Source organism: Castor canadensis, chromosome 8 (assembly GCF_047511655.1).
Source record: "Castor canadensis chromosome 8, mCasCan1.hap1v2, whole genome shotgun sequence".
Taxonomy (NCBI): domain Eukaryota; kingdom Metazoa; phylum Chordata; class Mammalia; order Rodentia; family Castoridae; genus Castor; species Castor canadensis.
In genome coordinates, this window is record NC_133393.1 from 929,239 (window position 1) to 951,720 (window position 22,482).

At 42.2% G+C, this 22,482-nt stretch overlaps 1 protein-coding gene across 7 annotated transcripts in view; it reads left to right on the forward strand.

Moving 5' to 3' along the window:
- The first annotated feature begins 1,015 nt into the window (after window positions 1-1,015).
- Khdrbs2 (KH RNA binding domain containing, signal transduction associated 2) overlaps window positions 1,016-22,482 on the forward strand; it is a 497,340-nt gene continuing 475,873 nt past the window's right edge. For all 7 annotated transcript variants that reach the window (XR_012450579.1, XR_012450575.1, XR_012450578.1 and 4 more), the window contains exon 1: window positions 1,016-1,190. Coding sequence is in view for 1 of the 7 variants with exons in the window: in XM_074081820.1 (XP_073937921.1) it covers window positions 1,100-1,190 (91 nt within the window). In the remaining 6 variants the exon portion in view is untranslated. The remainder of the gene's footprint in view (window positions 1,191-22,482) is intronic.

A 22,482-nucleotide genomic window follows, 5' to 3' on the forward strand; every position in this document is an offset into this window, starting at 1 on the left:
TAGAATTCAGCATTGCAACGCGTGTGCACGGGGAGCTTGCTGCTCCACAATGATGTCGCCTCAGAGTCGCTTTATTTGTTTATCAACGAGCGTCTCTGCGTCCCCGAGATGTAGGTCATCACAAATACCAGCAGAGGATGGCAGGTTCCTTGATGGTACTGCACTCGCAGACCGGGAGCTGCGGGCTCCTGCACCGCGGGGGAGAGGGGACACCTGCGCCTGGGGACACCTGTGCCTGGGGACACCTGCGCCTGGGGACACCTGCGCCTGGGGACACCTGTGACTGGGGACACCTGCGCCCGGGGACACCTGCGCCTGGGGACACCTGTGACTGGGGACACCTGCGCCTGGGGACACCTGTGACTGGGGACACCTGCGCCTGGGCACACCTGTGACTGGGGACACCTGCGCCCGGGGACACCTGCGCCTGGGGACACCTGTGCCCGGGGACACCTGCGCCTGGGGACACCTGCGCCTGGGGACACCTGCGCCTTGGGACGCAGGTGAGGCCCATCCACCTCTTGAGACTTTGCCCGGCGCTTTCCCAACCCCCGGCCGTCTTGGACCAGAATCCCTTGATTACCTGGTGTTACCTGGAGCTTTTCCCGCTCTCTCTCCGTCCCCAGCCCACCTCTGCAGACCGCAGCAGGGCTGTCCAGCTCTGGGCCTGCGGAACAACGGAGAAGCAAGAAGACAGAACCTGCACCTTCGCTCCCCTCCCCGCAGCAGCCTCCTCCTGCCACTCAGACGGCCCGACGGCAGTTCGGCCCAATGACAGCGGCGCCTCCGCGTACGCCCCGCCCCCCGAGACAGGCACACCAATCAGCGTGCGGCGAGGGCGGGCCTTGCCGCCCTGGTTAAGGCCGCTGGTGGGAGCCGGGCTCCGCGCGCGCGGAGAGGACGGCTGCGCGGCCGGCAGGTGCGGGCGCGGGGCGCAGCCCGACGGCGGGGCGGGTCGGGGCGCTCGGGCCGGGCCGGGCCGGGCCGGGCCGGTGACGACGCCGGGGCCCCTCCCGAGGCGGGGGCGCAGCGGCCGAGCCCGCGGCGATCGAGCGCGCGGAGCCTCGCGCCTGGCCAGGGACGGTCCCGCGTCCGCGCGATGGAAGAGGAGAAATACCTGCCCGAGCTGATGGCCGAGAAGGACAGCCTGGACCCGTCCTTTGTGCACGCCTCGCGCCTGCTGGCCGAAGGTAGGACGGCGTCGCGACGGGCGGGACGCTGGGGGGACGCGGCCGTCTCCGGGCTGTCCCCACCACTGTCCCCAACCCTGTCCCCGCGGCCCGGGAGCACCGCGCGGTGACCTGTAGCTCCTGGACCGGCACCTTGCAGGGCACGGGCATCTCTGTGGGTCCGAGCTCCCACCCCAGCTGCACACCAGGTTTTGTACGTTTTTTTTTTCTTCCTGCGTTTGGGAAGTGGTTGTGATGCGCTCTCATCAAAGCCTTTCCCAGGGAAAGTCTGGGATCATCCGGGAGACACCGTGCATGCCGGGTGTGTATGGAAGGCTGCACTTGCAAGGTTCATCTCCACGGTGCTGCCTGGGTCCCTGGGGCTCTCCATCATCGATCCACTGTTCCACGCAGTGTGCTTTCGTGCATTTGCTGTCGCGCACCCGTAATGTTAGAGGAGATTCCGCTCCCAGGGGAGCCTAGGTCTTCACTTTTGCAGTGCTTTGAAAGGTGGATTTTAAAAAAGGCACACAAGTGCACTAACACACGAACTTCAGAATGGCAGAAATATCCCCCCAAATTATTCCACTTATGTTGCAATAGGGCTATCTACTGAAGACACCAACGGTGTCGATAGTAGTCTGCACTCTCTTTTTTTGTAACAAATGCAGGGATTTTTTGCATGAACGCTTTCTTGATAGTGAATCGATTCATTATCAAATTGGCCACAGTGCAGTTTTGAGCCTTGGGTTGTTACGGATGTACCTGAAACACCAGAAGTCACTTGTACTCCAGGTCTTTAGCACTAAAATAATTTTTTGAGATGTAGCTGTACATGGAAGATAAATTCTACCCTTCATTTATGATTCATATACACATCAGATTTATTTTGATATTTTATTGATGAATTGTTATTTATAATAACAAAATGTTCTTATGATAAATGTGTAGGAAGAGATTTAGAATTAGGGTATGAAACATATCAAATAACTACACTGTTTTCAAGGAAAAGGCTGATTTTATAGAATAATTGGGGAGTAAAATACAATTATGCTTGCTACTCTTTTGATTACCAAATGAAGAAAATAGAAAGGAAAGTGAAATTAAACAATCAAACTCTTCCTCTACTTTTTTAAAAAGACAACTGCCTGAAAATAATACGAATAATGAGTTAATAAACACTATTCTTCAAAAGATGAAAAACACGATTTAACTCAAATAGCTTACTTAAATACGTTCTCCAAAAGTGCTTCATTTCGTGTATAATGTCTTTAAAGTGAAAAAAAAAGTTGCGAATTGATCACTTCCTCTGACCTGCTAGAGTGAAGTTCTCTTTGGCTCAACGATGAGCTCATCAGTCATTAATGTGAATTATTGTTCTTCGAAGCTGCCAAACTAAGAGGTGCACATGAGACAGTCTTAACAGAGTGGAGTGCACAGACATTTCAGCAGCTGGTAAAACAGTTAAGAGAAAGCTCACACCTGGTTCCTTAACATTGTATCTTTACCACAAAGTTGATTTCTTGATACTGAGTAACATGCTCTGATGTCCCTTGTAATTTAATTTTTTCCCAGCAGGGGGAAGCATGTCCTGCTTTTGTAAAGAATTAGGAGAGAAAGCTCTTAAAGAGAAAAGCAAGCCTCTAAGAAACAAAGAGATTGCCCAGATTTCAGAGATGTCATAAATGAGGCAACAAGAATGTAGGTAGCAATGATCACAGTTACGTGAGCAAGGTTCAAATTACATCTCTAATTGTTCCTGGGGCACTTGACGTGCTTATTGAAGAATGTAAGTCAGGATTGTTTGGAATCTCAGTGAATCCTAATGGACACGTGACATTATAGATCTTTCATTATCTTTTCAAAGGCCATTTGCCAAGATTTCTAGGTTTGTTCCAGATCTCTATAGAAAAGTATTGTTGAGATGGTTTTTCTTCTAGATTTGGGAATACAGAGTGAAGGCTGTAGCTATAAATAAGTCTGACATAGATATTCATTTGAAGGAAGGTGTACACCAAAGTGCATTTCAGTCAGCACTGTGCAGACAGTGTCAAGACTGAGTGAGTAATAAAGATGATCAACATGCTTCAGTTCTTGCAATGATTTTCCAGAACCGAGTACATAGGAAAGCAGTGATATAACCGAGAGGCTTTCATCATGATTTATTTTGCTCTTTGATTGGTAATAGATGCATAACAGGGTTCAATTACAATTCCTTCATTTAGAATTGAAAGCTGTGGATCCGGGTTAGTTGGGGGTCTTGTTATTTTTTGTTGTATTTTGTTCTATTTCATTTGTTCCTGCTGTGTTTTTCCAGTGTGGATGATTCTGAGAAAGTATTGAAAAAATGCAAACATCCTTTGCCTTTGTTACTGAGAAGATATTTTATATAGCATGGCATGAAGAGTGCTTGATTGATTAAAATAATTTCCCTCCTGTGACTATCATGTTATTTGGTTATCCATGTTATGGAAGGTGGTTTAGGATATGATAAAGCAGCAAACTCAGCACCGTTCTTAAAGTTCTGCTTAGCTTCTGAGCTGGCTTGCAGATGAAATTACATGAGGTTATTTATATCTGTGCTCACTCTGGGAAATGCATTAAACGTGAACCCAGATACCTGGATTTTAGTTCCACTTTTACCGAGAGTGAATTTTGTAAGCATTCCTTTCCCTGGGCCCAGCTTTCTTGTCTCTCAAATTAAAGAGATGGATAGAGGTGATCACATTTTTCTGTGCAGCTCTAGCGAGGTCCCAGGCTACTCTGATGCCGAGTATGAAGAACATAAAAGTCAGTGACAGCACATTCTTGAAACTTTCCTCCTTCCTTCTTATCTTAATGATTGATACGATATTTATTGTGCTATAATGTAATTTGAGGTATATACATTGTTTTGGACACTAGAGACCATAAGTCTATTGAGCTGTTATCAGTCCTTGGAGCCAAAAATGTATGTGCATTGGGGTATTCTTGTTTGCAGTTTAAGCATGGCTGCTGACAGACATAGATCTGTTCAGATTTATAGCTTCAATTGTGATGATTCCATGCTTTCAGGAGTTTTAATAAATTCTTGGCCAATTGAGAGTGTTTTGGGCAGGACTTCCTAGCCTGAGTTCTTCAGAAGCATTGGTACCTTCATTTCTGTCCAGGTTAACTTATGGTGTGGTGAAATCAAATCTTATTGCCAAATATTTCAACAGTGCAAGTTGCCTGTGAAATATCCTAGGTTCTGTTTTCAAATTTTGGTAAAAAGCTGCATCCAACATCTAGGACTGGCCTTCAATTTGCAGCAGTTTAGGAACTCTCAAAAAGACAAGGGCAAGAGAAATAAGATCCTTCACGTTAGTGATTTAACTACAGAAATTCTCAAAAGGGAGTATGTGACAATTTAGATTGTGTTCCTTAAATTTTGTCCGCAGTGACTAATAAGTTCTTAAGCTAGGGAAATTTACTGGTACTATGTCTAAAATCAGCTTCTGATAAAATAGAATTCACATGACTCTTAAAGTTGACTTTTGTCTTGATAAATGTAATATTTTTTTTCCTCTCACAAGATTCAGGATAATCTTATTTACATTTTTAAATGCAAAAAAGAATGGGTAAAAATGAAATTCCAGTTTTCTTTGATTTGTAATTAAAACAAATTTATGATACAATGAAAATTCTGTTTCTGTAAGCAAAACACATAGGATTGAGTATTGATAGTCTTACCTTCTGTGAAATATGGGATATATCACTTTTTTCTTCTGCGATACTCAGTTTTTTTCATCCGTAAAACAGGACATGTACTACTTATCAAGAAGGAATCTTTGAAGGTTAAAAAAATTCTGCTTGTGATAATATAAGCTGCATTCTGTGCAAATCTAAACAAAAGCATCAGTTTTATAAATACAAGATAATGCACACTTGATGCATTGTGAACTGGACTTCAATTTGAAGCTAGCTTTTGTAAGAAAATAAGGGAAATAAGCACTACCTTATTATTAGAATCATCGCTGAGTGAAAATTTAACTCATAAATCAAATTAAGAAACAAATTGTATTGTGAAAAATGATTCCAGTGAGGGTTCCCCAAGTCAGTGAGTTTGACTTGCACGGTCTTGGTTTTTTTGGGTGGTGGTTCCAGACCTCCTCAGATCCCCTCTTAAACCACATGTCCTTGACCCCAACACATCTCCCTAATGGAGAGAAATGTCCCCAATTTTCTAATGTTCCATGCCTTCCAAAGACTTACTGCCTTCCATTCCCAGAAGACTACTTGTTTCTTTCTTGTTCCAGATCAACCTGTTCACCTTCACCCGCGTTCTTGACACTAATGGCTCATCTTCTCTACCCGTTTTACCTTCCTCTCTGACCAGCCTCTCCTCCTCACCTCAATACACACAGGGCTTTCAGAGGGAATCTTTAAAATTAGAGTATGGCCACACCACGCTTCTTAATCACCCACATCCTCTGCAGAGCACAGGTCACACTCCTTGACTTTCTAAAGACATGCCAAGCTCTCCAGACTCATCTCTTCATCATTTCTGCCTAATTTTATCTCAGCTATAACACCTTGCTTTTAGTTAACTCTCTAAACCTCACACACCACCCTTCACTCTTCACACAAAGCTGGATGTGTCTCTTGTTCTTCATCCCATAGTGCACTCCTCCAGATCAGTTGTCTTCACCTTCATTGAGTCACAATTGTCACGCTGTGCCTGACTTTCTCACTAGACTGTGAGTCCTGAGGAGCCAAGCCAAGTCTGAAACAATATGGCGTCAGTGGTGTTCCTCACAGGGCTTGGTATATGGTGGTGCTCAGTGGATACCTGAAGGGCTTTCCTCCCTCATACTCCAGACCCTGCCTCCTGCTGGCCTCCTCAGACATGACTGCCCTCAGCCTCCTCTTCAGGACCTGGCTGTGGAATGCCCCTTTCTCCCTGACTTTTCTCCCTGATTTTAACTTCTGCTCATTCAACAGTCTAGCTATGCCTTCTAGGAAGCCTTCGTACTGGTTTCCTCCTCTTATTCATTATGGATGAGGTGAACTTCTGACTTTCTACTTCTTGACCTTTCCACTGCTACATGGCAACATGCAATTCTGTTTGATCTTTTCTGCCTCCCCTCTGAGCTCGAGGGCTAGAACTGTGACTTCTGTCCCTGAATTCTTAATGCTCTTCCTCATTATTATGTGTTGATGGCTTTAATAAATATTTGTTAAAGGAATGGTGCCACCCCCAGGTCTTTCTTTTCTCTTACTATGAATTTAGAAGGTATCTCCTGAAATAAAATTTTAGGAAATCTGTCACTGTTTCACTGAGTCGTATTTTGTCGTTACTTACTTCAAAACCACAGGAAACTACTCTGAAGGTCTCCATTTTTTAATGTATTTTAAGATAAGATACATTTGCTGGAAATTAAGAAGACAGTCCAGAGAACTCCTGGTGTGCTCTGTCATGTCTGAACCGGACAATGGCATGGGTAAATCTTGTGCCTGTCACTGTATCATATTTGTAGATTCCTGTGGCACTGCTGATATACAAAAGTGTTCCACCACCAGGATCTTCCTTCTGTAGACTCCCTCCTACTCCCCCGTCAGTACTCTAGCCCCTGTTCCCATCATTGCCAATACTTTTCCTGCCCTGTCCTCCTTTTCCCATGGATTCTGATAACATCAAGGATATACATCTGGGTTTGTCATGACAGGTCCTGTGTGTCTGCCCATGTCTTTGTGATTCAGATTGGGTAATTTATTCTGTCCTGGTTTTGATTCACTGGTTCTTTCCTCTGCCCTCTCACTGCTGTTGCTGAAATTTTAAAATTTTTGGTTATCGTATTTCTGAATTCCCTTTTCATTTGTTTCAAGCACAACCATTGCTATCCATGGAGAAAACTCCTTGCCGTGTAATCACTACCTGTGTGAGTCTTGGTGACAGCCCGTTTTCATTCAAGTTTCTCCTGGTTCTTCGTATTGTACATGTGACTGTCATTTATAGCGTGGACATTTTCGGTATTATTGTAGTATGGATTTTATTTAAACTTTCCTATTAGCAGAGACAAAGGGGTTCTACCTTCATATGTCCAGTGGAGGTAAAGGTAATCTTTCTCACCTGTTCTCCATTGACCTCACTCTGGCTGGGAGGCAGAAGACCACTCTCCAGCTCCCTAAGTGGCTTCTACTAACACCAGGAGAAATGGGAAGGCCTTGTCCCTACTGGCTTATGGTACAAATTCAGGCAGGTATGAGGCCTTTTCTGATGTCACCCTGGCATGGAGAGAGAAGGGTGCTCATGAGGGTGGAGGTTCAAGACCTCCACTTGGCCTCCATGACACTGTAGGAGGCCTCCTTACTTGTGTGCCAAAGAGAAGCCTGATTTTCTCTTCAGCGTTCTCTGATCCCACTTGGCAGGGGAAAGGGTCCCTGGTTACCATGGGGTGAGGTTAGAAGTCTAGGCTCTCTGTTTCATCGCCTTAACACAGGTGAGCATGACATGGTTTTTAATGTTTTGTTTAGCTGGAAAAGGATGCTTGCTGTCTCAAAGTTTTTGTTTTCTGGGTTGCCCTTTAGTGAGCTCTTTAGTTAGAAAGAGCACAGAAGGTTTGTGTGTGTGTGTGTGTGTGTGTGTGTGTGTGTGTGTGTGTGTGTGTGTGTTGGTTTAGTTGATCTTTCTGGATCAATAGCTTTTACAGCACTCCACCTAGCATTTATGAGGCACAAAGAAATCTTAGGGAACTAATGATATGTCATTTCTGGTTTGGGTCTGGGTCTTGTGAGACCCAACTGGTCTGCTTCTTTCCAGAAAGTCTTCTTCGTTTATAAATGATATACAGTCCTCATTTAGTTATATGTATTAATTTTTTGGGGTGTAAAGTTTTCATATATATATATATATTTGGACTAATACACTAATGTTTTAAGAACTAGTTATATATCCTGGGCATGACCAGGATAGACCTATCTGAATAATGGCCACAAACCTTTCTTTTAATCTCATGTCAAGGTTTTTTGTGGCACGGCACCTAAGGGGGGTGCAAAATTGACCATTATTTCTACTTTCTCTGTAAGCAAACAGTCTGCAATGAAGCTCTTTGCTCTCACAGTGGCTGTAGAATGAAGGAAGTGAAGGTCAGAGGTAGTTTTTAGGGTCTTTAGAAAGAACTGTAGTGCCACCGATTGTCCTTATGCACTTATTTCTTGGCGCATAGAATTTAACCTCTCTTTTCTTATTTGCTTGATATAAGAAGTACATCTCAAATGAAGTTATATTCTGATACCTGTTTGGATTTTAAAGCAGTGACACTGTAAGATTTAATACATTCATAATCAAAATATGATCCTTTTTTTCAAAAAATAGTGAATTCCAATAAAATAAGAATGATGTAAAAATGGTTGTAAAGACCAATGGCCAGTAACTGATCTCCCAAACTGAAGTTAGAAAATATCCATGTTATAGGACTTCCTTGCTCTCCTGAGTGGGAGTTCTGTGATAACTGCTCAGTATTTGAGAAGTCACGAGGAACCATCCTAGTTTGCTATAATGAACTTTTATTTTTTTTGAAAGAAGTCACTTGCTGACATCTCCACTTTTCCTCAAAATACTTCTTCTAAAAAGATCTTGCTTCAGAGAGACAATAAACATTTAAGAATGTCTGAGCAACAAATATTTTGGGGCATAATATTCTAACACTTTACTCTAATTTAGGGGATGAATTCTCTTGGCTAGGACTCTACTGCATCTTAGCATGCAGTCATACATACCCTTAATGTGTTTTGGGGATACCTGTTTGCAATATATGCTATTGATTTATGAAGATGCATTGAGTGCTTCCTTTATGAGGTTTATAATCTGTAGGGGATTTAACAACAGCAGAACATGTATGATTGTGATATAGATAGAACATGAATTGCCTGCTAGGTTTGACATGAATTTCTGGAGACCAGTGGTATCACTGGGATTCAGTAGAGGCCATCACTCTGGTTGTCATGGTGATCAGAGATTAATCATCATCGCTATCAATGTTGTTGACATTTATTTGGGTTTATTCTTTGACAAGTGTTTTGCAAACATTGCCACAGTTAATCCACCTCCAGTCTTATGAGATCATTATTAGAATTTGTTTTAGAAGAGAGGAAAATTAAGGATTATAATGTATCTCTAGTTATGCAGCTATAAATAGAAGGAGAGAGAGGGAGAGGGAGAGGAAGAAAGAGGAGAGAGAGCTAGAATGTAGGCTTTTTCTCCCAGAGACCATACCTAGCTATTGCATCACACCGCCTCTTCTGCAGGAGACCCAACCTTATCAGGCTCATTTTTGATTGTTTGTTTTTGTGCTTGTTGAAACAAATTCTCACTGTGTTGCCTTGAATTCACTTTCCTCCTGCCTCATCCTCCTGAGTGCTGGGATTGCAGGTATGCACCACTTCATTGGGTTAGTCAGTCTTTGAAGGAAGACTAGATAATGATATACAAAGGATTTCTAGGAGATCAAACTATTGTTGCATTAACTCTTGAAATAAGTTCCCAAATGCAAGTATTGGATAAATTACTGCAAAACACCATAAATAAGTGCAGTACAGAAAAGTCAAGTAGATTTGTAGGTGGGGGTTTACCCAAGTCTGAAATTAAGTAAGGATCATGAAGATATCTACATGTGACTTGCTGAGGCATTTGTTCCTTCTGTGTGTTTTAGAGAACTGCTTACATCTGCTGAATTCTAGAGACAAAGAACAATGAAGTCCTCTCTTGGGTCCTGAGGCAGTGCAGGTTTGGGTTAGCATTTGAAAGAGAGCAGCTTTCCCATTTGATCAGAAATGGATAACTTGACAGCACATGGCCTGATTTAAATGTTATCTGTAGGTTCTGAGGTTTCAGGACTTGATGGTGTCATCAGAAGGCACAACCGATGACCACTTCCATGAAAACATTAATGATAGGTTTTACTCACCTGACAGAAAAGCTGCATAAGTGTGAATTCTGCACAGGGTATTTTTAGCATGCTCCTAGAATTGTATGCTAGGTTATTTTGGCTTTGAGTACAACTCAGGAGAGTGTAAATAAGGAGAAATTTGTTTGATTCTGAGAACAGGGATGACTGGAATAACGGCCGTTCTCCTTCAACATATTCCCTCTCTCAAGTCCTTATATTCCAGCACAAAAGGCAAGTCACACTGCTCCCATTTTATGCAAAACAGACAGAGTAGAGAATAATATGTTTGGAATTTTTTTTCTTAAAGCAATAAATCCGAGACTAGGCAAACTTCCAATAAGAATTTCTAAGAATGTCAAAGAGCAAGCACTAGTCAGTGACACCTTAAAGAATATTAAAGGAGCTTATGTTCTCAATGGAACACCAAAATCTTGCTTTGACAGACTTTGGAAAGAGGTCTGGTGGGAAGAGGGCGCCTTCAGGAACCACGTGAAGATGGAACATTTGGTGCTGAGGCAGGTGGCACTTTATTGTGTGATATTACCTTGGAGTGGACTTCAAAATGATGGGTGCTGTGAATTAAGCTACTATTCCAAAATTAGTGAAAGTATGGAAATTATATCATGCCCACAGAGGAGAATCTGGTAGAACAAAACGTTATCATAATTAAAAGCAATTTAATGAAGTTTAGAATGATCAGTATTTGAAATGAGTTGCAGCAAGCCAAGTGGTTTCTCTTTGAGTAAAATGAATAGAACCCTCGTGTGCATACATACACACACACGCATACAAATGCACACACGTGGACACACAAATGCACCCACACACATACATGTGCACACACACAAATGCACGCACATGTGTACAAATGCACACACACAGATGCACACACACACAAACCTGCACACACAAATACATATGCACACACACAAATGCAAACACATGAACACACATGTGTACACACATGCACACACGCACACACATACAAGCGTACACACATGCACACACACATGCACACACACGAGCAATGTATATGTGTGTTAAACACAAACTAGGCACAGGAAATTGAAAAGCAACCGTAAAGACTTGATTAAATTGGTTCTTGCTATCTGTGCTTTTTGTTACTATCTGAGACTTACAGTTAGGTGGAGAGGGCAGGAGATACAGGCAATTAAATGAGCAATTTCCATGGAATTTGCAAAATGCAGCCAGAAGGGAAGTCAGTGTTGCTTACATGTGCAGCATGGGGCACCAATGAATCTACAGCGATCAGGTGAGGCTACACTGAGGAGGAGACTGGCTGGGATTCATTGAAGAAGGAGTTTTAGTCTAGAGAGAGTTAATATGCAAGTAGCAAACATCTCCAAACCCTGGCATGAAAGAGACATTTATTCAGATAGACGGTAGACGCTTATTGTGCATACCTTGCAAACAGTGTTTAGAAGTTTGGGCGTTATGGTAAATCATTTCAAATCATCTAAAAGGCAGTAGTCATGATCAGAGTTTCATTTAAAGCACAACATAGCTCTGTTTTGGAAACAGGATTGGATAGACATTAGACATGGGCAGGCCATCACGTGGCTGGAGTAGCAGTCCAGATGACAAATTTTATAGACCCCAATTCAAATAATGAAGTGTAGACAAACAAAGTGGGCAGATCTGAGAGAAATCTGTAAGAATGGGCAGATAGAGGGGAGCAAAGCAGGGGCTCGAGGTTGCTGACGAGGGTGCTCCTTGGGGTTCAGTTTAATGGTGTGAGTTATTGAGATATTGTTAAAAGATCAGTGCTGAGGTCAGTTGGATGCACACTGAATGACCATTGGAGTTTGGAAGTGGAAGTACAGAGCAATGGGCAGGAAGAAAGTTCTGTCATGGTTTAGGTTTTATCAGTTTCTGAGTGACAGTCGACCTTGGGAGTAGAACAGATCATCTGAGAAGAGCATATAGAGTCAGTATGAAAAATATTTAGGTGAAAAATACCCAGAAAAGCATCAGCATTAGAGGGAAAGACCAGAGGAAACAGTTTGCACAGTTGGCAGAAGTTGAGTTCCTGGAATGCCAGTAGAAAAAAAATCAAGTTCGATGTGAAAGAAACAGGTATTTGAAGAAGAGTCAATTTGCTGAGCTGTTGCAGTTAGCTCAAGTGGGGCAATGGTTAAAAAGCTCTAATGGATTTGCAACAAAGAAAGAAGAAATACTGAAACATGAACAGAATCACACGTTTGTGTATGTTGGTGAGTGAACAGGAATCCAGACCCTGATAGAGAGAGACATCCCGAGGGTGTTAGCTTCATGGGGAAGACAGTCAGGAGTAATTGCTATGCTGAACTGTGTGAAATTGAGAGCATTTCACCACTTGACCTTCGCAAACAGTAGTTTTCCTGGTTTAATGAACAGAAGTGGACACTAGTGTTTGAGTGTAGTGGTGTAGTACAGACACCAGAAAGCTGTGGGACACTCTTCGTTCTAAACTGACAACCAGACAGTGGTGCGTTTTCTTCGTTTGCCAACTTTAAATCACAGCACAGCCCTGTACCCTGTCCTGCCTTATCATCCCATTCCCCATCTGTCTACTGTTACCTCGCTGATTTTTTCAGTGTAACATTGAACTTGCTTTCAAAAATTAGGACTCCTGTGATAATTACTAAAAATGACACCTAAGGATGAATTTAAGACCTTTCTTGAAATTTTGTGTCTCTGCTCTGAAATCCAATGTCTGCACCTGCTTTCTTCTTTGACACTTCATATTGATTTGCTGACACAGGTGACCTTACAGTCACTCCACCTTGACCAAACTCTGTCCTTGGATTAGTGAGTCCATGGTCAACATAGGAATTTACCACCTCCGTTCTGCTCCGGGAAGTGGTGCTACACAGTCAGGGTGAGGTAGGCTGATCAGCAACTTCCATAGATCCTCCGAGGTTCGTGTAGTGTGGACTTTCTCTTTACTGCATAAAATTTTATACACTGTCTTCCTTACAGTCATCCACAGAGAATTGTTTCCATTCTTGAGGAAGAAAACATTGTATTGATGCCTAATCTAAAATATATATCAGACTAAATGTTACTTTATGAAACTTCTTTTTAAATAATTTACGGGAAGGGATTTCTTTGTGAATTTGCCACATCACTATGTAAGATTTATTTCTTATTCTGAAGTGTGGTAAAAATGTTTGAAAGCTACTATTATGGTGAAAATAACGTGGTAGGTGAAGTCAAACACCGAATCTCAAATCTGTGTCTAGTTGTCTTGCTTTTAAAAAGTTGAGGTAAAAAGTAGACCAGTGCAGTGCAGATTTTCGGTATAAACCCTGGGAACTGTGTAGTCTGCACAGTATGGAGGGTGTTTCTCTGCCCTCCCTAAGTCCCACATCCTGGGTGGCTGAACTTGTCGTTTCTAGCATCGTGAATCACCTGGTCCCGGCCTTCTGTTCCAGTTCAGTGCGTCTTTGACAGTTTGTTTCTTTTCGCTGTGGAATGGTGCACCGCTGCATGACCTGCACAGTTCTGGATGGGGCTGGGCTGCTTCACTTCCGACTGTACATGAGTAGCTTGCAGTTGAAGATGTCTGTGTGCTTTTCCTTCCTGTCTTCCTCCCATTTTCTTTCCTTCTTCTTTCCTTCCATTTTCCTTCCTTCCTTCTTTCCTCCTTCCCTGCCTCCCTCCCTCCCTTCCCCTTCTTTCTTTCCTCTTGCTCTCCCTCCTTCTCTCCTCTTCATTCTGAGATAGGTCTCTCTCTATTTGCTCAAACTGGCCTCAATCTTGTGGTCCTCTTGCCTTGGCCATGGCAGTGCTGTGCCCAGCGTGGACACATTTCTTCCCATGGAGCAGGACTGCTGTGCATAGCGTGCACCCAGTCTTCCCCATGTGCGATGCTGCAGCTCCAAAATCGTCACACCGTGTCACTCTGGGAAAGTTCTCACTCCTTACCAGTGTTTGGAGTTCTGTCTTTTTAGCCATAGGTATTCTAGTGGTTTGGAGAGCTAATTTATGGTGGTTTAATTTGCATTTCCTCAATAATTAATTATGTCCAGCAGATTTTCATGATTTTTTTTTTTGCCATTTACACATATTCTTATTTGAAACGATTGCTTAGAGTTGGCACATTTTTAATTGCATTGCTGGTCTTTTGTGGTAAATATTTGTGTGTTCTGAATTTGCCTCCTTTTTTAAGTATATGTAATGTAAATATTTTACCCCAATATGATGGCTAGCTTTTCATTTCTTAAGTCCTTTTGAAGAGAAGTTATTAATTTTTCTGAAGTCTAATTTGAAATGTTTTGAGGTGTCCTCTCTGGGAAAGCTATACCTATTATAAGGTCACCTCAATGACTAATTCTGGAAACTTCCTTGTTTCAGCTTCTAAATATAGGTAAATATCCCATGTAGAATTGATTTTTGTGTCAATTAAGACAGGATAATATTCTTTTTTTATAAGGTTTTAATGCCCAGTTTTCCAGCATCATTTACTGAAGAATTTTCCTTCTCAACTTTGTATTTAAGGTATTCAAACACAGTGCAAAGACAATGAAGGTGTATCTTTAAATATATGAAATATAGCAAAAATAAACATGGCAGAGTTTAACACCTCCCAGTTCTGGCTCTGGAAATATCTTCTTTGATACTACAGGAAACCCAACTGTGACATATGCTTATGTTGTACTTTCAACTAATCCAGAGCTATATAACATTTAGAATCTGATCCTTATAGGAAATGTGACTATATTCTGTTCATTATAACTGGGATGACAGCCGCCATCTTAGAGCCTTGTTGTTTGCTGACTGACAAGGATATTATTTTGCCAACAAAGATGTAAGGCATTTGTCACTAATGAGCAGAGTCCTATCTCGTGACATTTGAGCAGTACAGTGTCCTGAGTAGCAAATAAGTACTAGTGTAATAAAATAGCAGAGACCATGCACCATTAAACATTTTTATTAGATAGTGGGTTATTTTTCTATTTGTTTTTTTAAGAAGCAGCATTGGTTTCCCCACATGGCCTCGCTAAAGTAGGTTTACTTGTGGACAAACAACCAAAACCCACAGACGGGCACCCACAGGAGGGGCCCCTCTTTGTCTCTCACCTCTGGGACATTGGCTTTGCTGTCACCTGACATGTGGCTTCCTGTTTGAAATTGCTCAAGGGCATAAGTGACCAGTGACTATACTCTTAAATCCCTGAAGCCAGGTAGGGAAGCCCCATCCATCTTTCGCTCAGGGAACACATATGTACACTTCATGTCAGCACTGATGACAGAGATGTAACTGACAGAAAACAGCAGTGCTGGCCTCTGACAAGGTCGTTCTGCTCACACAGGCAAGAAGGTCACGCCCCAAAGGAAAGCAAACTGATATTACGGGGTTTAGAAGTGGGGCTGCAATAGATTTGTTTTTGTTTTTGCATTTAGGACAGGAAGAAAAATGGATTTAGTTGCCACAAGGTGATACAGAATTGTGAAGTGCTGAAATGTGTTCCTCAGTGTGAGTCTTTACACCCTTCTATGGAAGCTTTTTAATTTATTTATTTTGTTTGCACTCAGGGCTTTGTGCTTGCTAGGCAGACCTGCTACTGCTCAAGCCACACCTCCAGCACATTTTTCCCTGGTTATTTTGGAGATAGGGTCTCGGCCTAGACTGGGATCCTCCTACTTTACACTTCTCACCATTGCTGGGATGACAGGAGCATACTGCCATTTTCAGCTTTTTCCCATTGAGATGGGGTCTTGTGAACTTTTTTGTTAGGCTGGCCTGGAACTCAATCCTCCTGATCTCAGCCTCCCATGTAACTAGGATGACAAACGTGAGCCATTCCTCAGGGAACTTTTCTTCACAGGTCATCTGGGGATACTTTCTTGGTGATTATGAATATCTATTTTATTTTATGTTTTTACAATTTCATGGTATTGTTCAGTTTCCATAAAAGGAAATCAATTTTGAAATTCCTCTGAAAATACAACGTTTTTGAATAGCTTATTTTATATTAAATAGTAGCTGCTAGGTTTAAATCATTGAGAGAAAGTATGCACGTGTGTATATGATGTACGCATGTATATATAAGTACACATATATGTACGAGGCTGAATAGAAGAGCCCAGGGTACATTCACGTTGATTTATCATCACAGGCTCATTTTGAGCACTCCCAGTTAGAATGAAAAGTAAGCATAACTCAGATGAAAATCACGTTCTAGTCTCTAATAGCTGATATCATCTTATGATTGATGTGTTGGGGGGACCCTGGGGTGCTCTAAGTTTGTTTTGATCCCTTGTACAACCTTAACTCCATCCTTGTGTACACGTCACAGGTTTTTGCCAAGTGGCCACCAGGCTCTTTCTTGAACCGTGTGGCCTTAAAGCCTGCAGCATGCAGAGCGTTTTGACTGCTTCCTACACAGGGAAGATGCACACTCAGCTGTTTGCTCAGGTTCAACAGAGCAGAGCGCATGTGCAGAATGCCAACCTTGGACTTTTGAGAACTGTAGGGTTTTTCCAAGATATATCCTGTTTGTTGTTTTTTCCTTCTCTCTCTTCTCTTTTCCTTTCATTTCTATTGTCATGCTTATCTTTTAAAAGTTTCTTATCTATTTTAAAGTGACAGGTAGCATTGTATGTTTGTATTGTGTACAGCGTGATGTATTGTGCAGTGGCCAAGCCTACCACCTAGCTAGCACATACCTCACCATGTCATTGCTTCTTCAGTGACAGCACATAGTGTCCACTCTCTTTCAGGTGTGTCAAGGATGCCATGTGTCAATATTAACTGTGGTCACCTTGCTGTAGGACAGTACTGATGGCTGTCATTGCAGATGGACCCAATCACTTATGTCATTTGCAACAAAGAAATTTGACTGGGGGAACTTACCAAGGATCATGGAAGCCTCTTATAATGTTTTAGATGGTTTTTTTCAGCAGACCCTGAGATAAAGACTTGATGCAGTACCATCCTGTATTACCATTACTTACGGTGTGGCCACTGACGAAAATGCCAAGGGAACTTTACTAATCATAATGGAGTAGACTTTTTTTTTTTTTGAGTATGCGAGTATAATTATAATTGCATGCAAATTAAAACACCTTTTTAATGTCCATCATTATTTAAAACCTTTCCTCTTCAATCTCGACACATCCTAGGAGATGGAAATAAGAGGGGAACAAAGAATACAGCTCTTCTCTTTTGACATCTTCTTCTCATCATGATCTCACAGTCATCCTCTTTTCATTTTGGCTGAAGTAAGTTCCAAACTTCTTTAGCAAAAGGTGCACAGGGTCTTACGATGTCCACCAGAGGAGACCTTGAGATAAACCACTAGAAATGCAAATAATTTGTTTATTTGTTGTGAGTCTAACTATTAACTCATATCAATTGTACAAACCGATGGTTTTCACAGTGACATTTCCACGCAGGCATACACTGTGCCAGTCAGTAGCATAGAAGGATTACTTTTTCTCCACATCCTCACCAACCTCTTTTATTATATTATTATTGTAATTATTATTGTTTAATAACCGCCATTCCAACTGGGTGAGATAGAATCTCCATGTGGTTTTGATTTGCATTTCCCCAATAGCCGAGATGCTTTGTGGTTTTACCTGTATTTATTGACTGTCTATACTTCTCTTCCTTAGAAGTACCCAGATCTTAAAAATGATTTTAAAAAAATCCATGTATTGACTGGATTATCTGCTCTTTTGTTGATAAGTATTTAGAGTTTGTTAAATACATTCTGGATATTAATCCTCTGTCAGACGAATAGCTGAGGAAGGTGTTTCCCCTTTTCTGGGTTCTCTGCACTCTGTGGAGACAGATGTGCAAACCAATGGGATGGCGTAAGATCCCAGAATTAAACCTGTGCTTCTGATCCTCCACGCAGGTGCCAAGCAATTCATTCTGGAAGTGATCTCGGGGGAAGGGAATGGAGGCCAGAAAGAGAGGTGGCTGAAAAGGGATTTGTTTTCAAGCAGGTTACCTCTAAGGAACCTGGTGCTTGGTCACAGGAGGAAATTTTGCTACTGGGGTAAAACATTCACAAGTTGAACATCTAGGGTATTCACACAGAAGTCCTCCAGCTGAAGGTGGGGAGCAGCTCCTAGAGAGCATTAATTCTCAGATACTTCATGCCCAGCAGTAAGGGTAAAAAAGGAGCCTCTGGCTCCCAGCCACAGTCCCTGGCCATTGGAAGGTGGACAGATGTGCACCGAGGCCAAAAGGACCAGCAGGCCTGCAGAAGGCAGGATGCAATTATGGAGGATTGTCGCAATTCAGTTTGGCTCCGTGGTACAGATAAAGGGTATGTGGGTCCTTTGCTGGCTGAAGTTAGTTGACCAGCTAAGGAGGAAGATGGTTTCTTCACACCTCCTCCTCCTGTCTTCACAGACAGCAAATGCATGAACACGGCCAGGCTTGCAGCCTACCTCCCTGAGATGTTTCTGAGTGAATGAACTTGAGAATAAGAGGTAAAATATTGTAGCTGTCTGATAGCAGCCTGCCACATTACAAATCACCACTTGCAAGGTTATGCAACGTGCCTTTAGAAAAGGCTAAATGAATTACTTCAAATGGTATGTTTGCATTCGGAAGGGAAATAGCTGGTAGTTTGGGAGTGACAGTCTTTTCTTTGGGTTTCAAAAGACCCATTGCCTTGCACCGCCTTTCCATTTGCTGTAGAAGAAGAAAGCCTGCAGTGAAGAGGTGAATGGAGACATGCCTGACTGAGAAGGAAAATAAGAATGGAACTTTTGTGAAATAGTCACAACATTTTACTTTACAGTTGTGATGTTTATAGACTTCTGAGTGGGTTAAACTAAATGTCATTGAAAATACAACATTTAGCAGACTCATTTTCTTAATATTCCCTCATTTAACTTTGAAAAAAATCCCGTTTTTTCTTTATGGGTTAAATCTAGGGGAATCCATTAGTTTGACTAGCTACTGTCAGGCAGATGCACACACAGAACCACACACAGAACACAACCGCCCATACACATATACACAGGACCACACGCAGACACACAAACCCAAACTGCACACAACACGGAACCACACGCAGACACACAAACGCCACAAACACACACAGAACCACACAAGACACTCCGTGCTCACACACCTATTAATAACAGTCCTGTTGTTCCTGCCCAGCAGCTGGCCCCTACTTCGTTGGTAAACCTGGCTTGTCATTTTGAGGGGATTGACAGGCAGCACTGGGTCTTCCCTGTGGTCAATTTTATCCTTCCTTCCCATCACTTTCTAAGTCATTGCTTGGATGTCTAGTAATTTCGTTTTCTGTATAAGTAATATTTTTGAATATCTTCTACCCCCAATGTATTCAGGGCAGTAGCCTCTCATAGTTAAGCGTCAAGTAAAACACCAGCTTAGTAGTTCGCAGAGAATTTGTGAACCCAAGCTCTTTTTAATTCTTCTCTCGCTGATAATAGCCCCAGATGCACATTTCCTCCTATTTATTACTGCTCTCATTCTATTTGTATTTAGAATTTGTCTTCATCTGGGATATTTGGAAATTGTTGATGTGATGAGCCTCGCGCAGGGTGAGCACTAAGTGTGCAATGGTCCCTCATGTGAAGATGGTACAGCCTGCAATGCTTCATCTGTGAGCATCTTTTCAAGTTTTAGACTTAGTGATCCCAATAAGGAATAGGAAAATTAGGCTTAGCTGAATAATAAAATAGTGATTCAAAATGCATACTTTTTAAAAAGACAGAATGGATAGTCTATGAAGTCAGAATTAAGTGGTTATAAATTCCATCCATTCAAAAGCCTTCAAGTTAAGTTTGAAAATTGCTATGCAAACAAATAATTGTCTTTCTATTTAAATGGGAATGTATCCTCTCTGATAGAGCACACAGAACTTAAAAAGGGTTGTGGATATATTTTTCTGTGTATTTAGTTTTTGATGCAGGACATAGGCAGGCCATTTGAAAGGTCTCTGGAACATTGATAATTATTATTTTTACAACTGGCATCGTGGCTGGGCATGGTGACTCACATATATAATCCCGGTGACCCAGGAGGCAAACCATGTTAGGAAGGATCAAGGTTCAAGTTCAGCTCAGGCACAAAGTTAGCAAGACCCCATCTCAACTAACAAAGCTGGCATGTTACATGCCTGTCATCCCAGCTGTGTGGGAGTCATCAAAGGAAGATCACTGACCATGCCAGCCTGGGGAAAACGCCAGACCCTATCCAGAAAATATCTGGAACAAAAATGAGCTGGGGGCACATACGTTTTATGTGGGTGTGATTGAATATCTGTGGGATACAGCTAGAGCCGACCAAGGCAGTGGGTTTTCTGTAGATTTTTAGAGAGAATGTTTTGTTGTGTACAGAAAAACCTCAGAATACAGTCTCTGTATACTTGTTTATTTTCCAAGAAGTTGAGTTTATTGTATTTTCGACAGTAATGTGCGTGTAGCTGTGATATTAAGCATTTTCTAATAATTCCTCCTGGCAGGTATTTGCTGAGTATAGCTGTGCTTCAAGCTCTGTGCTGATGCTAAGACACAAAAATGATAAAGCAATACTTGCTAAAAGTGAAAGAAACCTATCAGAATTGAAGGTGGTATTAGGTTAGACGCATTTCAATAAACCTTTACTTGTTAAAACTTATTTCAAATTCATGAGATATCATCTGAAAATTCACATTTATTTACTTGGATAATTGAATGTAAACACTGGTCATGCTGCTTGCCACTTCTTGATAGGATAATCAAAATGAATCTGGAGAAGCCCAAAAGCCAGAGAGGATCAGCTGCCCAGCAAGGAATTCCACGGCACTAGCTACAGACCGGGGTAGATGACCTCATGAGCGTCTGATGGCCTTACATTCTACATCAGCCTAAATCCAGGAAATAGTTCAATGGTGGTTATCTTTTCTTGACTTTGGCCAAATTTATCAGTTTTTAAAATAAACATAGCAAAACCTCAAATGATGAGCACAAAAACCCAAGTCCCTCCTGGGCTGGGGCCTGGTGCCTGAGATCTACAGAAAGTTTCAGTTTCACTGTCATCATTTTCTTCTCTGAAATTAAGACTTTGCACCTGGTTGCCTGAGGCTCTTTCCTGTGCCCCCAGGCACTCTCCACAGTGCTGTCACACCTGAGGCCACTCGACGGGGACCTGCACAGAGCTGGGCCACCTGCCCAGGGTGTAGAACACACTTACTTCCAGGTATCATTGAGTGATTCAGCCCCTTGGGCTGGGGCAAGACAGTCATCCAAGTGAGCACAGGCAAAATGCTGTGATGGACAGAGACCTGAAGATGGATGCGAGCTACTGCTTTTGGACAAGGCATGGTTCTTGTTCTTTTGTTTTTGTGCTCCACAAAGAAAATTTTGCTGGTGGCCAGGTTAGTGACAAGTCTGAAACTCCCAAGGCAAATCAGGAGAGGTAGTCATTCAATTCCTGAATTATCTTGTTTGGTTGGAAATAAGCCAAGGATTGAGGAACATAAACTGATGAAGATTTTTGACATTAACTTAGTTTTCAGTGACTTTTCAAAATAAATATGAATTATTAAACAACAAATGAGAATTAGTGATAAAGGATTTAAATGTTTATCATAGGTTTACTTCTTGTTGCTGTGAAAAATAATCTATTTGTTATTATTTCAGATATTCTCATGTTTGATAGGTTGTATGTGTGTGTGTGTACAGTACTGGGGTTGGTACTGGGATTTGAACTCAGGGCCTTGTGCTCATTAGCAGGTGCTCTACTGCTTGAGTTATGCTCTCAGACCTTTTGTTTGTAGTTATTTTGGAGAAAGAGTCTCATCTTTTGCCCAGATTGGCTGGTACCATGACCCTCCTATTTTAGGCTTCCTGCCATCATGGCTGGGGTGAAAGGTATACACCACCACACCCAGCTTTTTTCCATTGAGATGGGGTCTTGCAATTTTTTTTTTTGTCCTAGGTTGACTGGAACCACAGTCCTCCTGATCTCAGTCTTCCAAGTAGCTAGGATTACAGGTATGAGCCACTGGTACTGGCTTCATGTTTGATAGTTTTAATAAAGCCAGGCAGATCATGCACACTCTGTAGAAAAGAGGAAATAATCTGTGTGTGAAGCATTGGTTCTGTGCTACTCGATATTCCAGTGCTTTGCACTTCCTTAAATTCATCATACAACCCATGATGGGATTAATAACAGGGGTGGCAACAAAGCCCTCTGTGTTATTCCTAGATGTGCTTAGGAGGGTGTCAAACCTAGCATTGCAGAGGACCAAGGCTGTAGTATGCAAATCCCGGTGTCAGTGCTTTACTCTGTACACTCATCATTTGACAAGCCTCAGTTTCTCCTCTGTAAATACAAATCCTGTTTGACCTTACGTGTAATCTCGCATTAAGAACTGGTCCGTATGACACACATGACATATAGGGAGTTCTTAGTGAGA